Here is a 22,021-nt window from a genome sequence, read left to right on the forward strand (position 1 = left end):
ATTACTTCTAAGAATGAAAATAACTATATCATTCAATTTCAAAATATGTTTTTTTATTTTTAAAATAATTACATCCCAGATTTTTTCAGGATGCCGGAAAACAGTTCACTTTTTTTTTCAAAATCCCAGGACAAGCAAAGGACTGGGAAATGAGAAACCCTACTTAGTATATTTTGATATATAAGTAATCTTATACTTACTAATTGTACATTAATTCACTTACTGCTGATTTAATCATGCATGATTGAAACAGCAGATCTTGTATGATAAATGAAATTCTAACCCAATCCTGTAATAAATTAGTACTTATAGCTTTTCAAACAATTATAATGGCTGGATATACTGATTTTTGGCTTTTACTTAGAGTAAAATCTTGCACTATTCCTAACTGGTACGAACCACAGGTAGAAAACGTTACAGCTCTCAATACCCAATGAACAGTAATAAAATACATGATATATAAAACAGAATAAAATTTACTTATAAATCCTAGCAATAATCTATTCAGAATAAACAAAATACTATTACACAACACGGTTAATAAAGTTTGACATACTTAAATTTAAAAATTACACAAGGATTTTCATTCTAAAAAATTTAATTTTTTCCCTAAAATTAACAATGTCTACACAGTAGCGTAGCCTAGTGGGGGCGGCAGGGGCGACCCGCCCCGGGCGGCACTTTTAGGGGGCAACAAAATTTCACAATAAATAATAATAATATCTTGTAAAAATTTGAATCATTTCATTTTATATTTTTGTCGCGTTTATGATTCGGACCGATTGAAACGAAAATATATAATATATTGAAATGAAAAAATATAAATAGTAACAGTATCGTTCTAGTTCTAATTGGAAGTCGATTTGTGCTTTATATTCAATTCGTTAATAACTTAATCTTGTCGATTGTCAAGGTATAATCATAAGTGTTCTACACCTGTTATGTTAATGTAAATGGCATACGTGTAAAAATTTTGGTAATAAATGTGATTATTATATTGTAAAACATATATATATGACTTTTTATTTGTAACCTGTACAATACACAATAATGATGATTGTCCTTGCCGAAAAGTTCTTTAGAATTCCTGTATATTTTATTCTTTTAAATTGAGATACCTAAATAAGGGGGCGGCGACACCCACGCTACACCACTGATTCCATTATTATTTCGTTAAATTAAATTATATTTGTTATTGTTAAATTTGATTCATCTCTGACTCAAATCCATCCAGCACCTTCCTAACTTACTTGTGTCCCTCTCGCTCGTTATTTCGCGAGGTTTTAAGCGCGTTAACCCGCTAAATTCATGGTTAACTGGTGTCAGGAAAAGCTAATTTACAGGGACTCTTAAGCGTCTCTGTTACAGGATATCTTCATACATTCCTGTCCAAATAAATTCTTAAGGAAGCCATCCTGGACGTTCAGAGAGGCCGATCTAGGTCAGAGCCCAGTAAGCTGTGGACAGATTTCATTATAAATCAAGAATATTCACCTTGGCGGATCTCACAAAATAAATAATATATTAATTTATATACAGTAGAGAGTCGTTAATCGGAACCCCGGTAATCGGAATCGCTGGTAATCGGAACGATTTTCAGTCAGACTGTGTCGTGCTGAATCGAACGTTTTTGACACTAGATTTACTTCTAAAGTATAATTTTCATGTTTTTATATTCTTGAATATATTTATTTTGTTTGTACAAAATGAAGAAATAATTTTTAACGATACCATAGCCTCGATTATTATTATAAAAATTTTCGTTAGGCTTAAAATCGACGAAAATTCAACACGAAGCGACACGCAACAGAGAAAAATTTGAACATCGGACAGGTTAATGTATTTTTTGTACATAATCGGTAATCGGAACAAATCACTAATCTGAACAACCCCAGTCCCCAATTGATTCTGATTAACGACTCTCTACTGTATTATATACTATTGTAAGAAGTTCTTGCATAATATGCTACTTTAGAAACATTTTGATCTTTCACTTATGCAGGAAGTTTCAATTTGTTTAATTTCCTTGAATTTAGTTTCTCATTAAACATAAAATAATGGAATTAGTAAACAGATTTCGGATCAACGAACTTGTTCTGTAATACAATAAATAAATTTAAAAATCATTCTTAATTTTCTGCTGTGAATATTTTGCAGAGATTGCAGATTATAATTATGTTTATTGTAAATTTAGAATTATTATTACAAAGAAATATGAACTGAAATTAATAATTAACTTTTTGACTGCAAAAGAATCACGTAACCAACAATATCGATTTCGTTTGTACAATGAAAAGAAAATAAATCAGATTTAATAACGGTGTAACCATAACAACTGTAATATTATTCAACACATTGTTAAATATTTTAGTTAATAACTGCTTATTTTTGATAAACAATTCTTCACATTTATTTAACACTTTCATTCTTTCATCTCTTAACATTTGACTTACATTATCTTCATCAAGTTTACAGCAAAAGTTTTGAAATTATTGTATAAGCCTATATATTTATACAAATGTTTATATTTTTTTATTTTTATTAATATTCATTATATTTACAATTCTAAAATCGTAACGTTGGAATAGCAATAAACTGAATAATATTTTATTGTGGACTATGAAATATTTTGGCGCGTGAAAATTTTGAAACTTGCGAAGTTACAGTTTTTAACTTTCATATAGAAGATAATTTCTAACATATTATTTTAGAATAAAAATGTCCACATTTTTTTAATAAGTGAAAATAAAATAGTTCTATGCATTTAATAAACATTGTAATTATTCTTAAAATTTATCATAAATGTTTCTCTTATATTTTGCAAGCCTTTACATAAAAGCAAATAGAAAATATAAATTTATAGTATGAGTATAACGCAGTTATTACGTGAATATTATCAACGAAAGCAATATGTATATTCATATGAATAAAAATGTCATAGAATCGAGTGTTGCAATTTTCAAATTAATATTTACAGGAAAATTTTATTTATGAATTATAATATATTTCTTTTAAAGTATTGTTGTTTTTAAATCAAAAATATGATCTATCTATACAAACACAATACAACATATCGCAATGTTTCTTCTGTAATTTCTAAGTTTCTGATTTGTGAAGACACAGAGAAATGCAAATGGATGACCACCACATTTTCTTTATTTTTCATTTTAGAATAGCGGATAGAATAATATGAAATAGGAAGATAAAATTACAGTTTACAAGTGATATTAACAGTATTTAATATCGAATAAAATTTCTAAAATAATATAATTACTTATAAATAGTAGTAAAACATTTTTTTTACATTTGTTGCAATGGAAAAATTATCTGTACAAGAGATATGTAACTTTTGGCAAAGTTTCTGTTTATTTTTACGTTGCTTAACAACATAGACAACTTTTATCGAATAATTTTCGTGCTTTAAAATTCATATAACTTTCAGTTTAAGTTAAAACTTTCGTTGCAACAACTATGTAAAATTAAACCAATAACAGTGTTAAAGAAAATTCCACACTTTTGGTGATGAACATTTCTTTCTTAATACTATAAAGAAAAATTAGCACGATAAGCTATAAAACACCAATTTACACGAAAATAAGTCTGCAAATTTTAAAAACTATGGGTTCATTTGTAAATTAAATTCGAACCGCGATACACATAAAAACTAGAGCATGTTATTATCATTACGTCAATATAGAAACTGGTTATGTTTCGCGCTTATTGTTTATGAGTGTCAAGCATTTCTATAATTGTTTGGCATTTGAATACACCAGACAGCGAAATGAACTTGAATTTCGTTTTCCTCAAAAATTAATTCATCGAATAACTCGTAAAATATTGTTTATTTCGTGTTTCAGTTGAAAAGAATTCTCATGTGAGTACAATAAAAGTATACTTTATTTCCATATCGACAGTCTGTAAACAGTGTGAATAATGTATAATATTTACGTACTGAACAGGTAAATTAGGAGTCATTCGGAATAAACTGTGCGAAAATGAAAGTTTTATTTCTGTTTGTCTCAGTTTTCAGGTGTTTCAATTATATTTATTTGAACAAAGGTGAGTATAATGAATTCAATTTAATGAAACATAAATTCATTTTGTTTAAATATTCTTGCATCTAATTAATATAAAAATTAGTAATTTTTAAATGCTTGTATTTGTTTAAGTGTTCTATAATTATTATGGAAAAACGAGAAAAATTGTTTTCATAGAAAATAAATTAGTTGGACTATTTTTTTTCGTGTTCAAATTTAAACAGTTGCAAATTGTCCAGGCTTCAAATTAACAATAACTTTTAAACCAAATAATATACCGTATTCAATGAAAAATTAATAGTCTATAACTTATTGTGAGAACTGATGACTCCAAGATGTCCTCGTTTTATCTCAGAATGGAAATGTATTTTAAAAAATTGGAGAAAAAGTTCTGACACGAGTTAAGATAAATTTAATTCCGACATAAATCGCGATTTAGAAATTCCGAGTGGTCAAGATATGTTTAAATCAGCTGGAATTTTAGGAGGATTTAAGCTAAATTGTTTTGCTACCACTTTCAAGTAAAGTAATGTTATCTCCTTCTAGCAGAAAAAGTTCCTCTTCCTTCATTTGTGTATTTTTTCAAAACAGGTAATATTTAATAATTATTTTTAAAATAATTTTATAAAATCTATTAGGATTAAAATTAAATGTTTGAACATATCTCATTTTTTAAAAAAAAATTTTCGTTGTAATTGAAATGTTAGTTCCATGGATATATATATATATAAATACACTACACACTTTAATAAAAATTACAATATTGATTTATAAAAATACAACAATAATCATAACTTCCATGTACATTCTTTAAAATATTTCATTATCACAAAATTATCTTACAGATAATCTTCACTTCCTCAGCAAATTACTTACAACAATACTCAAACACCAAAACACTTGCTGAGCTTACTGCTACCTTTAATTTCTAACGTTTTCAATTTAATTTTTATAGGTCATCTTCAGAAAAAATTTATTACATTTCCACATTCGAACATAAAGCTTTTGAATGTTTGCGACATTTAAAATTTTTTGAATCTTTACAAAAATTTTTAACGGTTTAAATAATAAATATTAAACTAACCACAAACAAATTATAAATACACTAATAATTAACAAACATAAAAATAAATAAATAAATATTGCATCAAAAGTAGATTAAGCTAGTTAAAGCTGCCATGTCCTTTCTACGGGTTTTTCAATCCCATTTCTTTTTCTATTATGTATTTCCAGGCCGTTGGGAGAGTATTGGCGTCTTTTGCATTTAAACACTTGCCTTTTACCTTACTCTTATATATTTCTACTTTTTCCATCCCTAATGCAATCGTCGGGAATGGACCATCTTGACTGTCCATTCCCCTTTAAATGTCACGAGCATTCGAACGCTTTATGTTTGAATGTGGAAATGTAATAAATTTTTCCTGAAGATGACCTATAAAAATTAGGTTGAAAACATTAGAAATTAAAGGTAGCAGTAAGGTCAGCAAGTGTTTTGGTGTTTGAGTATTGTTGTAATACAATTACATTTTGTAAAATTTTATCTCACAGTAGTATTGTTATCATACTATTTTCTACAAAATATTTACATTTAAGTCTTTTAATTTGCTGTAATTTAAATGATATTGTTGTTTTCCCTGCCTGTTTTAAACAAGGATATATTTTATTGCAAACACCATGCACAAGTATTAAATAAGTTTTTTAGTTTTGTTTTCCTTTATATGATATTAACTATTTACATCGAAAGGATGGTGAAATCAAATAATCTGTCAGAATTGAAAGTAAAAGTATACTGAGCAAAATGATATTACATATATGCTATTATCTAAAATAAATTTTTTACTGTAAAATGCTAAGAGGGATAATTCAACTATTAGTTTTGATAAAGTTTTATCTTTAAAATACCCTAATTTTATTTGTCTTTGTAACATCATATAATTTATGAATTTTTGGGAAAAATATTGGAATATATGATTAAAATCATGATAAAAATTATCTTTGTAAATTTAAAGCATAGGTGAATCAGTATCTATGTACAATAAATTTACATTTTTACCATATTTATATTTAAATATTTTATTATACGTTTGATATATATGTTATCTTCTTAATTCTAATACACAAACACCGATATAAATCGGTCTATCTAAACATAAGTTAGTTTTTCATTTTAAAAATTGGAAGATTGTCGTTTAAATTTGTAAATTTTCTGCAATGGTTAAAATAGATATCTATGACATGACATTAATCCACAATCATGGCAGGTTTTAAATTTAAACGTGTTTTCACATTTGACAAGTTTCACCGGTAAAACAATTATTTGTTAATTTTAAAAAATTATCAAAATCGCTCGTTTATTTACAAAATCTTATTTAATTTTGGAACCAAGATAGTTGTGTACGTAATTACATCTATTGCCTTATCGTATTATTGTTAAGTGTAGTTTAAATTTCGATTGCAGAGAAATGTAATTAAAATGTACTTCAATTTAGAATGCACACTGCAAAGCTGTCATTTGTTCTAAAAACTACGTATTTTAATTAATCAAGTGTTCTAATTAAGTCTGATAAGCATAAGATAACGAGTACTTGTAGTTTCAGATAAAGTCACAGTAAAAAAAAAACACAAGTAAATATTTAATGCTGTACAGGAACAAGTGGAAAACGCTGTTTGTATCTCAGGTTTTTATATTCCAAACTCTTTCTTTGTTTCTTTATTAACAGTTTCATTTGTAAGAAATATTAGTGCTGCTAAAAAACGGGACATAATTATGTCGTGATTTTTAAAAAATATAATATAGAAAGAACAGTTTTTTTTTATCTTGTTCTAAATTTTGGAAAAATTAAACAAACTGTAAATTGTTATGAAAAGAAATGACTGTATTTCGATTGATTAAATCTGTTACATATCTCTCACAAATCTAAACAAAAAATAATTTTAAATTATACTTCATTTTCATACTTACAATTGCAATAAACAATGTTTAGTGTATTTAAATCTCATTGATGTAAAGACAGAAAATTCTGAAAAAACTTGAGGGTTATTTTGAACAAAGATATTAATGCATTTATTTAGTATAAATATTAGTGCTTTAAGATGAGAGTTTTTTGATACAGTATATTGACTTATTCTAATCTACAGTAATTTATAATGTTAATATATCAATGATACATTGAAAAGGAAATATACAAATGGCAAATTATTGTTAGTAAGAAAAAATATTTTTTAAAATAGAAACTGTTTCATATTCATAAGCAGCAGCAAAAATATTACAAAGGAATAAAAATATCATTAAAATTTATTTTTTACATAAGTGAGTAATTTTATGAAAATTCGAATATTGCCTCCATGATTCTCACTAAAATTTCTCTTCATGAGTAAACATTCACAAGTTATATTATTTAATGATAATAAATCATCGCAAAAATAATGTACATAACTAAAACACCAGTTACAGATATTAATCTATGAAAAAATTAATATTATTTAGACACAATTTAAAAAAAGAAACTGTTATTTATAATATTTTATTTAAAAAGTTTTTAAAAATCAAAAAATAAATTATTCTGTCTAAAATGTTATTTATACTAACACTTAATAATAAAGAACAATCGATAGATAATTTGCGCCTAATTTACAAAAAACTTCTAGTATCCGAATGATACAAAATCGTGTTATCCATAGCGAAAGTTTCAAGAATATTTTGTAGAAAATCCTAAAAATTATTTAGAATCCTTTAAGAAACTTACGTGAAAATTTTAAATTACACAGCAACATCTTATCTTACTCTTATTTATTAACTATAACGAACGTTCCCAACCTGTTCTACAGGCAATCTTCAGGTTTTTAAAAATCAAGGAATATTTATAACTGTTCTTTTTGTACAGAACAGTTAACAACGCATTTAAAATACTAAAGTTATTTTGAATATTGAGCTATTTGAACACAAAGAATAAATTACAATAATATATACACAATTTAAAATAACAAACTAATTAAATAGATAAAAAAAGAAAGAAAAAAATCACATTAACAATATCAGATTTTGAATTTTATGAATTTTCTGCTCTATTCTCTAATAAGTTCTTATTAACCATATATTTCCATGCTGTGTTTAATACTGTGGCATCAGTATAATTTATACATTTGCCCATAAGGTTATTTGTATTAATTTCAACTTATTCCAAATTTACCGATAATGTCGGTGAGTGTACCCGTTTTATAATGCTGTCTTCCTCCCATTAAATCACTGATCCTTCGCTTTGCTCCATTAGACAAAACCGTACAATACTCCTCTTTCTCTGTGTTATAAGACTTATCTGAGTTCTTTAATACGTTTATTAAGGTTTCTGTTTGTAATCTCTATGTATTCTTTCCCCAAACCCAATTGGTTATTATTATTGGATTTTGCAAATGAAAAATGATGAAAGAGAATTTTATTCTGATTATTTTTAAACTATTAAAAGCAAAATTCTATTGTATGACTTTGCTTTCGATTTTACTACTGTTTGGTTAGAAAATTTTAACAATAAGAACCTGTTTCAACTACTAAAAGTAAAAAATCTACCTTTGTGCAGAAAATACATAAAATCACATTTAGAGTTTGCATTTATTATGAAGTGCGTGATATAAAATTTTTTTCTGTATATTGATTTATGTTTTATCCACTTATAAACATTCAATGTTGGAAGAGCTGCTGTCTCTGTCTGTATGTTTTTAAAACAAGTCTGGCGTGTAAATTCTAACAAGTTCGACCGAATTAGAAATCAAAAATTATCATTGTGTATTTTTTTAAAATTTAATTCTAAATGTCTGTAAAATTTATCTGCATTTTAATGCTTTTAAAAAATTCATGCTAATTGCATTCTTGATATGGCTAAGTTGATTTATAATCGAATGTCTTTGTTTACGTTTTCACACAACAGCTGTTAATTAAGTATGTAAATAATTTTAATTGTTGGTTTCTATGATTTCATATATTGTAGTAATTATATATTAATATAGTAGAATTGTCGATGTAATAATTGAATAGTTTTGCCAGAAGTGTTAGTAAGCATTTCAAATGTATAGAATAGTATATGGCAATGTTTAAAATATATAGTATGTATCTAATTGTCATTTCGGCAATCAACTAGACAATTTCAAGCTATTTGATAAAAATTAAATTTTTAATAAATGATTAAAAATGGTGACTGCATCTAAGAGAAGACACGTTGACATGTATTCTGATGACCCGCCCTGTCTCAAATTTCTCTTTGGCGATAATAATTCGATGGAAGATCTGGGTAACAAAAATGCAAAGAAGTTGTAAATATATTCTCGATATATCGTCCGAGAAAATAGTAATTAGATTTGTGTTAGACATTCAAAGGTTTTGTTGAAGACATGAAACGTTACTTTATAATATACATAAGTATATACAGTGTGAGATTCACCATTTTCCCAAATTTCGGTTGTTATTATATTCGTAAATTATTATGTACATTATGTTAATAGTTTTAATTGTAATTAATTGGTTTTAATCTTTTACCTGATAATGTATTTTCTTTGTTTCCTGTCAATTGTTTCCTATCAGACAGGACGTTTTTTTTGCGCAGATATGTTTGTAAACTAGGGTTTCTCAAACGGGATCCTGGGATCCCAATTGTTTTTTTAAACCGGAAATTCTTCTCATTCTGGGAAATCCCGCAAATTTCTTAAAAGTTCTCTTTTTTCTTATTTTGTGTTAAGGAGGAGGAAATTTTGCGAATAGAAAGTATAATTAATTCATAAACTGTCATAATACATTTGTATTTATTAATTTTAAACCAACTTATTAGTTTTTTAACTTTTCGCTCCTTGCGGCATGTCACTAATTGTCAATAATCGATACGTAGCTTATTTGTCGCAGAACTCTGAAAATTCGTTACTTGCCAGAACCTGTAATGTCTGGAATAATTGTGCTTATGCTGTCTTCATTTTTAACCATGCCCAGTGGCTTCAATAACTGGATAACGTCTGGTTTTGCGATTTGGACACGGATACAAACGATTATGAAGTCTGCAAGTATAAACTTTTTTTCATAAACCTGAATTTTTTCGTCTATTGGTAAACTTGATATTTTTTTCAATCATCCGATATAATGTATTTATATTCTATAAGAAAAAATTTTGTATTAAGATATATAGTTTTTATGATAATTTTCTTTTTATACATATAAAATACAGTACAGATTATAATATTGATTTTTACAAAATACAATATTTTTGTTCAGTTTCTAAGAAAAACATTTATTTATTACAATTAGTACAATGACATTTTATAAAATTTTTGTTACAAAATGATATTGTTATCTTGTTACTTACTATAAAAATTTACAATCATATCTGTTATTTTGTAGTAATTTTAATGATTCTGCTTTATTTGCAGCTCGTTTTAAACAAAGATATGATTTATTGCAAACATCACGTATTAAGTGAGTTTTATATATTTTTTCTCTTGTATAATAATAAATATCCGTATTAAAACGACGATAATGATATCAAAGGATCTGTAAGAATTAAAAGTAAAAAATATAATGACCAAATGATATTACATCTATTTCTTTATCAGAAATAAATTTTTCACCATAAAATGGGGATAGAGATATTTTGTTCTGAAGATATGTTGTCATAAAATGGTTTTTACTTTTAAATCCACATTGTTGATGTCTTAACAGTTCTGTACTGAATAAACCTTCTTTACTGTTTTCGTGATTGAAAACGTTTACAACCGATTTTTTAATTCCCTTAGCTGTTTTTTAAAATTTTAATTGTCAAAAATATAAGAATACATTTTCGGTTTAATGAACAAAATTCTATTATTGGTTTTGATAACGTTCCATCTTTAAAATTTATTTTTCTTTATTTATATTTTATTTTATTTCATTTTAAATTTATATTAATTTATTATTCTCTTAATTTATTTTTATATTCTACATTATATAATTTATTTTTAAATTTGAAGTTTAGACTATTTACGAAAGAATACATAATATTTTTTGAGTCCATCTTTAATCCTTTTCACACTACCATAGATGTAACAGTTACAATGGTGTTATTAGAAAAATAAACTTCTTTCACAAAAAAGGTAAAAAATAGGTAAAAACTCCACAACGTTAAAAACGGTTACTTCTATATTACTTCTATGGTAGTGTGAAAAGGATTAAAGATGGACTCAAAAAATATATATTTTTTCGTAAATAGTCTAAACTCCAAATTTGAAGACAAAATATCCTGAGTCATCATTGAATATATAATTTATGTTGTTTTGGATATTTGCTAAAATCGAAAATATCAAGAAATGATTTAAAGTCAGCATAAACGTTATTTGTATAAATTTGAAGCGTTAGTGAATCATTATCTCTGTATAATTAATTTACATTTTTACCGTATATATTTTAAAATATTTTATAAAATGTTTATTTAATTTACTCAATTCTAATAGACAAAATCCGATATAAATCAGTTTATCTAAACATAAGTTAGTTTTTTATCATTTTAAAAATCTTGAGATTATCATTCATAATTTTGAAATTTTCAACCAATGGTTGAAATAAATATTTTCAACATTGATCCTGTGTCATAGCATTTTTTAAATTTTTAACGTTTTCTTACATTTTGACAAGTTTTACTAAATAAACTGTTATTCATCAATTAAAAAAAAGATTTATCGGAATCATTTTTTTATCATTAAAAAATACGTATTTTTTAAGGCAAGCGTCTTGGTTACATGCGAATACTCAATGAATTTTAGTTAATATCAACCTCTCTTTTAAATAAAACTTTAAATTTCTGATATAAATTACATAGTTTTGTTTATCAAAAAAGCAATAGTAACCTTTTCTGGTTACTATCGCTTACTACAGACGAGATTAAGTGAAGGGCCGCACCGCTCTAACCAAGATGGACATCTGAAAAAGCCGAGACATCACAATATCTACTAAGGCCAGGCTGGTCCAGGCAATTGTGTTCCCAATCACATCCTATGGTTGTGAAAGATGGACAGTAAGAAAAAGCAATAGAAGAAAGATAGATGCATTTGAACTTTGGTGTTGGCAGGAGATCTTCAGAATCCCGTGGACAGATAGAACAACTAATAAAGAAGTCCTAGAGAAAATTCGACCACAAATCTCCTTGGAGGCAATGATTGCACACTTGAGGTTAAAGTTCATTCGTCACACCATTCGTGCTGACTCCCTGGAAAAACAGTTAATGCTGGGAATGGTAGAGGGAAATAGGAAAAAGGGAAGGCAACGTACCAGGTGGTTGAATAATATCAAAGCAGATACCACCTTAAAACTTAAATACCTGAAAGACTGGGCACAACACAGAACTCGCTGGAGGAAAATCGTCAACGAAGCCACCAATAGTTATACACGACTCAATGATTAAAGAAGAAGAAAAATTAAACAATGGTATATACTGTGACATGCTTCTAATCACACAAAAAACAGATTAAATATATCGCGAATTTGAAGCGAAATATCGCGATTTTAAAATTATCCAAAAAATGCAAAAACTGCGCGGCATCACGAATTCCTCTCAATTATTTTCTGCCGATCGCCAGCCGGAAAAGGGTTAACTTCTTATTATTGTTATATTTCACGTTTAATTTAGTTAACACTGATCTTTGATAATTTGATAATAAATCATACAGAATATTAATATGTTCGGGAGCCAATGGTAGATCATTGTCCATTCATAAACATTATCAGGGTATTTTAGATCAACTTCTAAAATGTAGCCGATATTATTTTTATTACTAATATTAGGAATGTCTAAAGCAGCGGACAGCAATCTTTCTGATCTCACAGACTAGTAAACTCACAATTTTGCATTTTGTCGACCATTATTATGAATTTTCTTAAAAGATACAAAATCTGTTGAATAATAATTATATAATTTCAATTTTATTATCTTAATATGAAATTCACATCATTAATTATAACAAATTAATGCACTCCTAAAGTACTGTACATTGCTGCTTATTTGAAATGAGTGTATGGATTCTTAACGCTTTTCCACGAAGGACAACAATCGCACTCACAATATTGTTTATTTTTCATTAGTTATTGATAACATTCTCTTTGTATTTGGTTTTAGATTTAAATAAAAAACCCAATCAGTAAAAAAAGCAACCTTGCATTTTTTTTCTTTGTAATACTTCACGTAATCTTCATTGAATCAATGTTCAAATTTCTCCACAGACCACCCAAATTTTCTCGCGGATCATTAATGGTCCATGGTCCACTGGCTACTGACCGTTGGTCTAAAGCATTTATTTCATCTTCGGATCACCATCTGAAATTATTTATCGATAAATAAAAACTCATTACAAATCCATAAAGATTATTTGCATCTATAGAAAGAATATAATTATGAGGCTGATTTTTATCATACGTTTCAGGATTTAGACAGTTATTTGCTTTTGCGAATCTTTTTTTTAAATAAATAAATACATGTTAATATCTTTAAATAATTCTAATTGAATTTTTGCGATTTTTAATCCACAATTCCAGGTTCAATCTGGAGCTGTTATAAAATATACAGGTAAAAGTAAGATATAAAATATAAAAGTGAAATAAATCTAATTTTCTGAACTTTTGTAAAAGATGTATTCCTTTTATTCATTACATGTCATGTTATTTTCTTTAATAACTTGGAATATTTGTTATGTTTATGTATTTATTTACGTTCATATTTTCATACTTAAAAATATTTTCAATGTTAATACGTTATTATGAAGCATCTAATTAAAGTCATTTTAATATAATTTAAACGTTTTTCTAGATTGTATGTAGGGTGTGTTGGAGTGACATCAATTCCATTGCATACATTACGAAAATGTACTTAAACACAACATGACTAACTTATTCATTAGGATATGTTTAAGTAGTTATACCTTACAGAAGAAGATAGGTTTGAATACCCCACTATAACATCATTGAAATTCTTTGTCATTGGACTTATGTATGTCATCAAATGTATTCTCTCACATGAATAGATTTCTTGTTTTTTTGTCAAGTGTCTTTTACGAAATTAAAATAACACACTAACTTAATCTAATTTAGTGATGTTTCAATTAAAGAATCTCATAATTCTTATCTATTATAGTAGTGGTATTTTAATGTTCATTCATAAGTATCGTAAGATTAAAATGATTAACTGTCCTTGGCACAGTGACTAGCAAATATCGTAAAAATCTATCTTTTATATGATCTTTGAAAATAGATATTTTTACACGTTCTGATTTCGCAAATGAAGTTTAGCATAATTTGCAGTGAGATTAAATCCACATATTTACTGCAGCATCACGCAAACAATTAATAATATTAAAAACTATTTTAAAATTTTATAAAAATGTTAAAAGTAATCAATATTTAACAGCGTAAAAACATAAGACTCGATACACAGTAAAATTGGGTTAATACAGCTGGATGAGCGAAATAAACTCATAGCCCGTTTTATTTCATAGAAATGATCTCATAGGCGTATTTGTCCAGTTGTACAGTACATTAGCTGCAATTCTATGCTACAATGTCATCGTAAGTTTTAATTGTTTCGATTTTTCTAGCAGAACTCTAAAAAATTTTTTCAGTTCTCTTATGATTAATTAATCACCCACCTTTGATCGAATAGAAAAAAGGACTAAACAGTACTAATTAGTCAGGACAGATCGAAATCAATCATAATTCTCTCTTTTTCAGATCGAACAAATGTTCCTTTTATCATTCAACTTTTGTATTTTATTTTTTACAAATATAATATACAATATTAATAATTATTATTTTTACTTTCTCAACTGTTTTACATAATAGAAGAAAAGTATGCGATCAATCAAGAAATCATCTCCAATATTTATACATTTTAGGTCTCAGTGAATCATGAAACGTCTACAAATTAAAAAAAAAATTTAATGTTTTTATTTGAACGTATTGGTATTAGTGTGTATAAGAGACACGATGTTAATCAAGGTTGAAGCTAAATAATTCCTATTTCTTTCTATGATAATTTATAACGTTTTTCTGATCGTTTGGGTTGTAAATTTTCATAATTAAACTTAGTTGGGATAGAAAGTTACAAATGTCTCTATCTCTAGTAGTAGTGGAATAAATGAAGATTTTACTCGTATTAGCATTACCGTATTTTTATAAAACATTTCTATTTTAAACATTATGCTTTGTGCCCTTTCATAATAATTAATAATATAAAAGATTTTAAAATAAAATATTATAACTTATAGCGCCACCACAATTTTAAGTAGTTTGCTTAAAAATTACGCAAGTTCTTGCTTTATGTTTTACACATAAGTTATTAAATTAACGAAATTACATACATATATATAATAAGATGAGCATTCACTTAATATCATTTCTTATAGAACAAATCATGGAAAATACACTCACAAGTCAGTATAAAAGTGAATAAAATAAAAATCACTGGAGTACCTGTAAGTCAAGTGTTTAGTTTATCTTACAAAATTCTGGTACAAAATATTTCTAATTTTCATTTTTATAATATATTTAGCTCTCTTCTTATTTAAAAGTGAAGAAAGTTAATCACACTGTAGTGTTTGATGGTATCGATTTTAAATTTCTAAGTTCAGTCATTCAAAATTTGAAAAATGTTCAGTAAGTAAATATATTTTATTTACACATAAAAATACATGATATTATACAATATTTATAATATATTTTTCGTAGATATGAAATTATTGAACCTGTTAAAAAAGTATTTGGAATTAATCTAGTCAACGGAACGTGGAATGGTTTGATTGGAAGAATACAAATATAAATATTAATAACAGTTCAATTGAATTTGTAAAATTTATTACAATTGTCTGCAATCTTTCATTTATATATACAAGAAAGCTGATCTTAGTGTAAACTCGTTACAAATGACATACGACAGATTTCAAGTAGTGAAATTCACAGCATCTACTGATTCTATTTGTTCTATTTGTTGTTTCTGGACCTAAATAACTGCAAAACTAACGACAATAATAAGGCCATTTTCATTTGAAGTAAGTAAATTTATGTCATATTGTTCACTTTTGCTAAAATTACATTTGTTTAAAAAGAATCTTTGCCAGAAATAAACAAAATTTGTACGAACGGGGATGTTCCCCTTCGATGAATTATTTCGAAAATATCTGCATCTGTTTTTCTTTACCCACCAACCAACCATTACCGTTGTAACTTTATTCGAACCATTGAAGTTTTCGTCAAAAAGCCTTTGTATTGGCCAGGAGTCGGAAAACCTAAAACAGGACTTGGACTTTTTCCAATAATACAAATATTTTTAAAAAATTTACAATATTAATGAGCAATTGGATCTATATTTATAATTTAAGCTATTATACTCGTATGTATCATGTTTACACATTGCTGCCTCGAATAAGTATATAAAAACTTTCCGTTTGTACTGGAAGTCATATTACTTCAATTCAAAAATTTTCTTTTAAAAAGAAACGTATATGATATTCAGCGGCAAACGCTACTAATTTAAGATGGTAAAGATAAATTTTAAATTAAATAAATTAAAAATATTATAAAAAGTTTCAGGTAATCATTTTGACTATGTCACAATAAATAAGTGCTCATTCATACAAAATTGTTTTCGTTTTGTATTCTGTAGGTGTGGATCTGTGTTTTTGTTTCTTCGTTTGTAACTGCAATTGCGATGTATTGCATTGTTAAAGGAAACGTTTATTTTCTCCATAAAACGATTCGTGGACCAAGAAAAAAATTTGTTGGTTTCTCATTCGAAGTTTAACCAATCAAGGCAAGTAAATACATATACATTAATTTTAAAAACAACTTTTACTTATATAAAAATACGTTACAAATATGAAATTATCTATAAAATTGTATATGTCTAAAACCCATCTTTACATTTTTAATAATTTATTAAAATTTTTAACATAATTCGTAAAAGATTTGTTGTAAGTACTACTAATAAAAAATTATGTATAATTTCAAATATATAGTTTATATTTTTGAAATATAATATAACATTTCATTATTTTAATATTTATTTATTTTTTATTTCAATAATAATGTTATATAAAAATGTTTATAAATCGTATCATTTTAAATATTAGATAATACAATCGACTCTGCATAAGTCGACACCCCAAGGGGAAGTGGAAATGTGTCGAGTTATCCGATGTGTCGACTAAAGCGAAGTTGGAAAAAAAGCACAAAACTACAATTAATAAAATACAGTAGTGCTTTATAAAGTAACATAGACTTACAAAACATTGTGTTCTCCATTTTACAATTATTCTGTAGATGATAAACTGAAAAATTCGTTTAGTGTTGTTTGTTTTCAGCACTTAACTATCTCGACTTTCTTTTTCAACAAACATAAATGCCTTGAAAACATCATTTTCGCAATTGTCATCACTTATTGGCAAGGACTACACTGCCACAGAGAAAAACAATCCTGAATGACGGTCTTCCTGATCAAATCAATGCCATGTGTGAAATATGTGAATATTTACTAAGAGGAAACATACCGTCTCATGCTTGTTAATTTAAGAAAACATAAAACAGTTATCAGGAAATTTAGTTGGAAACGTATTCCTTCAAATAGGAAAAAAATCTTTTAGTAAATCAATTTGGTGGTGCACTTTCTCCAACTTCTGATGGGTTCGTTAATTGTCTATGGCAGGTAGTTTGATTGGTAAGGTAATAAGAACAAGAATCTAATAATGAAGCAGATGGCTTTAGTTTCTTCCGAATTACTGTTGAGTTATCAAAAGCCTGAAATAGGAATCGGTTCTAATAACGAAGAATTACTCAATTAATTTTAAGAATTCAGAGAACTGTTTCGTGGCTTCCAAAGAACCTATTAGAGAATCTGTTGTAACTAACAAAACTGAGAAACAAAATCTCATCTTGGAAAAAAAGCTGTTTATGCATTTATTAATGAAATAATTATATCCATACCTCAATTATATCAAAGATATATACCACATTTAATTGATAAACTGAATGGAAGTATTTATGAATGAAATTCTAAAGTTTAATTAACAATCGATGGTAGACCTGTTTTGAAACTCATACAGTAGACTTAATTTTGTATCTAATAAAAAATAAAAAAACTACATTCGAACTAGTTGGTTATGGCGAACATCGAGACGGTTTAAATATAATAAACGTTTCTAAAGAGTAAGTCAGAAACATATGTTTCACAACATTACACGAAAAAACACTGTCTCAACACACACTAGTTCGGAATTCTAAAAAAAATTTGCCCTATGAAACTATTTCACCATTAGAAAAAATAAACAAGAAAGAGGGAAAATTGACATAAATGGAAAAACGTTAGTGATCGATATAACACTAAATCTCTGGCATCTTTTAGTGGTGTGATTAAATTAATTAAAGAGTCCAAATTACTGCAATCTCTTGTTAAAAAGTGACTATCTTTTCAACTGCTCGTGAAAAAAAAAAAAGTTTGTATTGCAATAATTTATGGCAGGCTGACTTAATTTTATTAAAACATTTTTTGAATTTAATAGTGGAGTAAAATATTTAATAAAAGTAATCGACGTATTTACTAAGTATTGATGTGTTGTACCGATAAAAGATGAAAAACCTCACTCGATTTTTAAGCTTTTTAAATCATTTTTTAAGGAATACATTTTGAAAAATTTACAAACTTATGTAGAAAAGAATTTTTAAATAGGTGGGTAAAAAATCTTAAAAAATTAAAAATTATTCATTATTCAACCTATTCCGATACAGAATCTGCTATTGTTGAACGATTGATAAACTATGTTTAAAATTCATATTTTAGTTTTGTCAAAGACATAGTACTTACTATTGGATAAATCTTTCAAACATATAACACATCAAATGCAAAGTAAAGTATATAAATTTTCGATTTATTAATGAAAAAATGGCAATAAAGAACAGTATATTTTTGCTGTTACAGGGAATTTTTACATTTCGGAAATGCAGACTAAGTAATGGCTGTATTAGAATTTCAGAACAAATTTTGGTCTAATAGACCGCAATATGCATAATCTGTAACTGTTTTTAAATTAACTTTTAAAAATTGATAACCAGCTGGATATTATTTCTCGTGTAAGTATAGTAAAATTCTGATTTTTCATGGACTATTCAGGCGATGGGATGTCCCCTAAAACTAAGAGTCCATTATATAATACAATAGATTTTTTGAATGCGTGTTTCAAAAAATTGTTAAATTAGAAAGTTTATCTGTTTTTCTTTACGCAGGTAAATTTGTTTTATTTGAATTAATTAAGTATACGAGAAGTTTAGTTTCACAGAAAATTCTATATATATATTATTGCTTATGTTCACGCCGTAGCTCTGAACCTATCATCAAGATGTATACGATTTAAATGGAAATAAATAAACAAATATTTTCGAAAAATATAATTTCACTTCTTAAACCAGCATTTTTAAAATTCTTTTCAGAAAAGCCCAGTTTCTTATACTAAATACTTATTTTCAGTTAAAAGCGAATCCCATTTCATAAAAAATTGCCGTGAAATATTTGCTGCGAAAAATTACTTTTTCCAAACGCGTTTTTATAGAAAAACAACTTTAAAAATTTTAAATTACCGTATATTTCCGCAGATAAGACGATTACTGACCAGATATGGATAGAGGAATAGGAGATGATGAGGAAGCCTGTGCTAAAAAGTGGACTTGGTGGAGGATTGGGCTGGGAGGCGCTGCTGGGCTCGGGTCTCTGTCTGTGGCATCGTGCCTGTTCAATAGGGGCACTAGTGCTGCTGCGAATCCTCCTGCGAGGCTGTATACAGGCTAGCCTGTGGCGTCATTTTGAGATCTACAAATGAATGTCTTTGGGAGTGGGCCTGTCACTAGTTTTGGTGGTGCGCTTGGAGGCAACTTGTTTGTGCTGGGGAGCCAGTTGAGCACGGGCAATCCGTTTGCCACGTGTTCAACTGGCTCATTAGTCCACAGTAAGAAAAAGGAAACACTATAGGAAAAACCTAAGTAAAATTTTACCGAAAATTCTTTACAGTTCTGTAATCCTGTGTCTGCAGATGTAGAGAAACTCTACCGGTGATTCAATGACCGAAAAAATATGGTTTAATTATGTTTATTTATGGCTGACTTACACTTTACCATTCGTATTTACACCTAGCTGATAGGAATTTTAGTTACTATCGGGAGCCAAAAAATGCAAATCAGCCCGAAATGTATCTATTTATTTTCTAAAATAGAGCTGAGAAATTTGCAATTTAATAAAATTACGTAACAGAGACTAAAAATGTCTTCACTTTTTTGCCATGTCCAGTCACCAGGAACAACTAACTCCCACTGCAGGGATGACTTTTCTTTAGAGGCTACGCCTCTGCAAAATAATGCAAAACACTTTTAAAAAGTTTACAAAAGAAATGTTATATTTTTAATTGTGCTGGGATTGTCACGTGTGAAGTTTTAGTCTGTTTTGCCTTATTTGCAGAGGCATAGCCTCTAAAGATGTGTAATCTCGGCATTGGGCGGTAGTTGTTCCTGGAGACATAGCAGAAAGTGAAGACATTATAAGTCTCTGTTACGTAATTTAATTCAATCTATTTATGTTTTTAATCAACCAAAACAAACATACTTAAACCGTAATTTCATGATCGTTGATTCACCGGTAGCATTCCTATACATCTGCACATGCAGTGTTATTGGGTAATAAAAAATTTTTTAATTAAACGTTATATGTTATTAATTAATACACAGGATCTACTATGCTGTGCTGTTCGATTTAGTGATAATGCAAAGACGAGTACTAAACAAGTGTTTAATTCTGACACTCTAAATCTTTAATCAAACAATAAGTCAAGAAACCATAAAATATAATAGTTCTAATCAGAAGAGCCTTTCTGTATTGTGACAACATTGTAGACAGAACAAGTGAAATCGACAGAATTGTCCAAGTAGCCGAAGCCCTAGGATACAAAAAAGACACAATAGCAGGAATAGTTAAAAACTACGAGATTGGCACAGCAATAAATTCAAAACATCAAGCATTATGAAAGTAATTTCGAACCGCATGGACATAAGAAAAGTTCTAAAAAGAGCTCCGAACCTATATACAATCTTAAGTAATGACAAAATAAAAAATTAAAAAAAAAAAAAAAAAAAAAGCAGCGGTGTACAAGATTCCTTACGAGAACTCACAACTAAGTATCAAGAAATATTGGTGTCACAACAAGGAATTTGGGGATAAGACCTAAAACACACAAGTATGATGTCAGAAAATGTTCCATCACAACAGTACTTTACCAGATGACGCAGACCCAAGACTCGATAGGAAAATGGGATGAAGCGGTTATTGTCAAACTCTTGCGATGACCAACATTAGGAAAGACCGCTGAAAAATTGAAATTTACAAGTGCAAACTTGAAGAAGCATGCATAAATACAAGGGACGCAGAAGTTCTATCGACAAAGTTGAAATATATAGAGAAAAGTTTGCCGTGAACTCGTAATCTTACCTCAGTTTATAGTTACATGTTTCATGAATTATATCTTAACAATTTATTTCAAAGTTTATATAAAGTAGTATTAATAGATTTATTTTTATGTTTTATTTCTATTACTATATCTGACTTTGTTTTTAATTTTATATTTGTATTTGTATATATTACATATAAGTTATTTTCTTATTTTTCCATTGTCAATTTTTTCAATATGAACATATATATTCCATTTAATGGAACACCAATGTTCAAATTCTCTCGGTAAGCCCGAGGATGGGCTACAGAGTAGGCCGAAAGCGTTAATTTTTAATAAAACTATCTCGGCAACAAGAAAGGTGTGTTGTGATAAGCTAATTATTTGCTGAGCACGTCCTATTTAATACATCTGATAATTCAGCAATCGTTAAATAAGTACGAATGAAATGAAACTTTTTATGATTGTTTAATTAAAATAAATAACGAAACTATTTTAGGATATACAGACATAAT

The 22,021-nt window shown here is 27.6% G+C and overlaps 1 protein-coding gene across 1 annotated transcript in view; it reads left to right on the forward strand.

Moving 5' to 3' along the window:
* LOC136968773 (glutamate receptor U1-like) overlaps positions 1–15,847 on the forward strand; it is a 43,891-nt gene extending 28,044 nt beyond the window's left edge. Inside the window, exons 10-11 of the mRNA XM_067262806.1 lie at positions 15,581–15,684; positions 15,757–15,847. Coding sequence (XP_067118907.1) covers positions 15,581–15,684; positions 15,757–15,847 — 195 coding nt within the window. The remainder of the gene's footprint in view (positions 1–15,580; positions 15,685–15,756) is intronic.
* The last annotated feature ends 6,174 nt before the right edge of the window (positions 15,848–22,021 follow it).

This window comes from Centruroides vittatus, unplaced genomic scaffold, assembly GCF_030686945.1.
Source record: "Centruroides vittatus isolate TY-2023 unplaced genomic scaffold, ASM3068694v2 contig_1540, whole genome shotgun sequence".
Classification (NCBI taxonomy): domain Eukaryota; kingdom Metazoa; phylum Arthropoda; class Arachnida; order Scorpiones; family Buthidae; genus Centruroides; species Centruroides vittatus.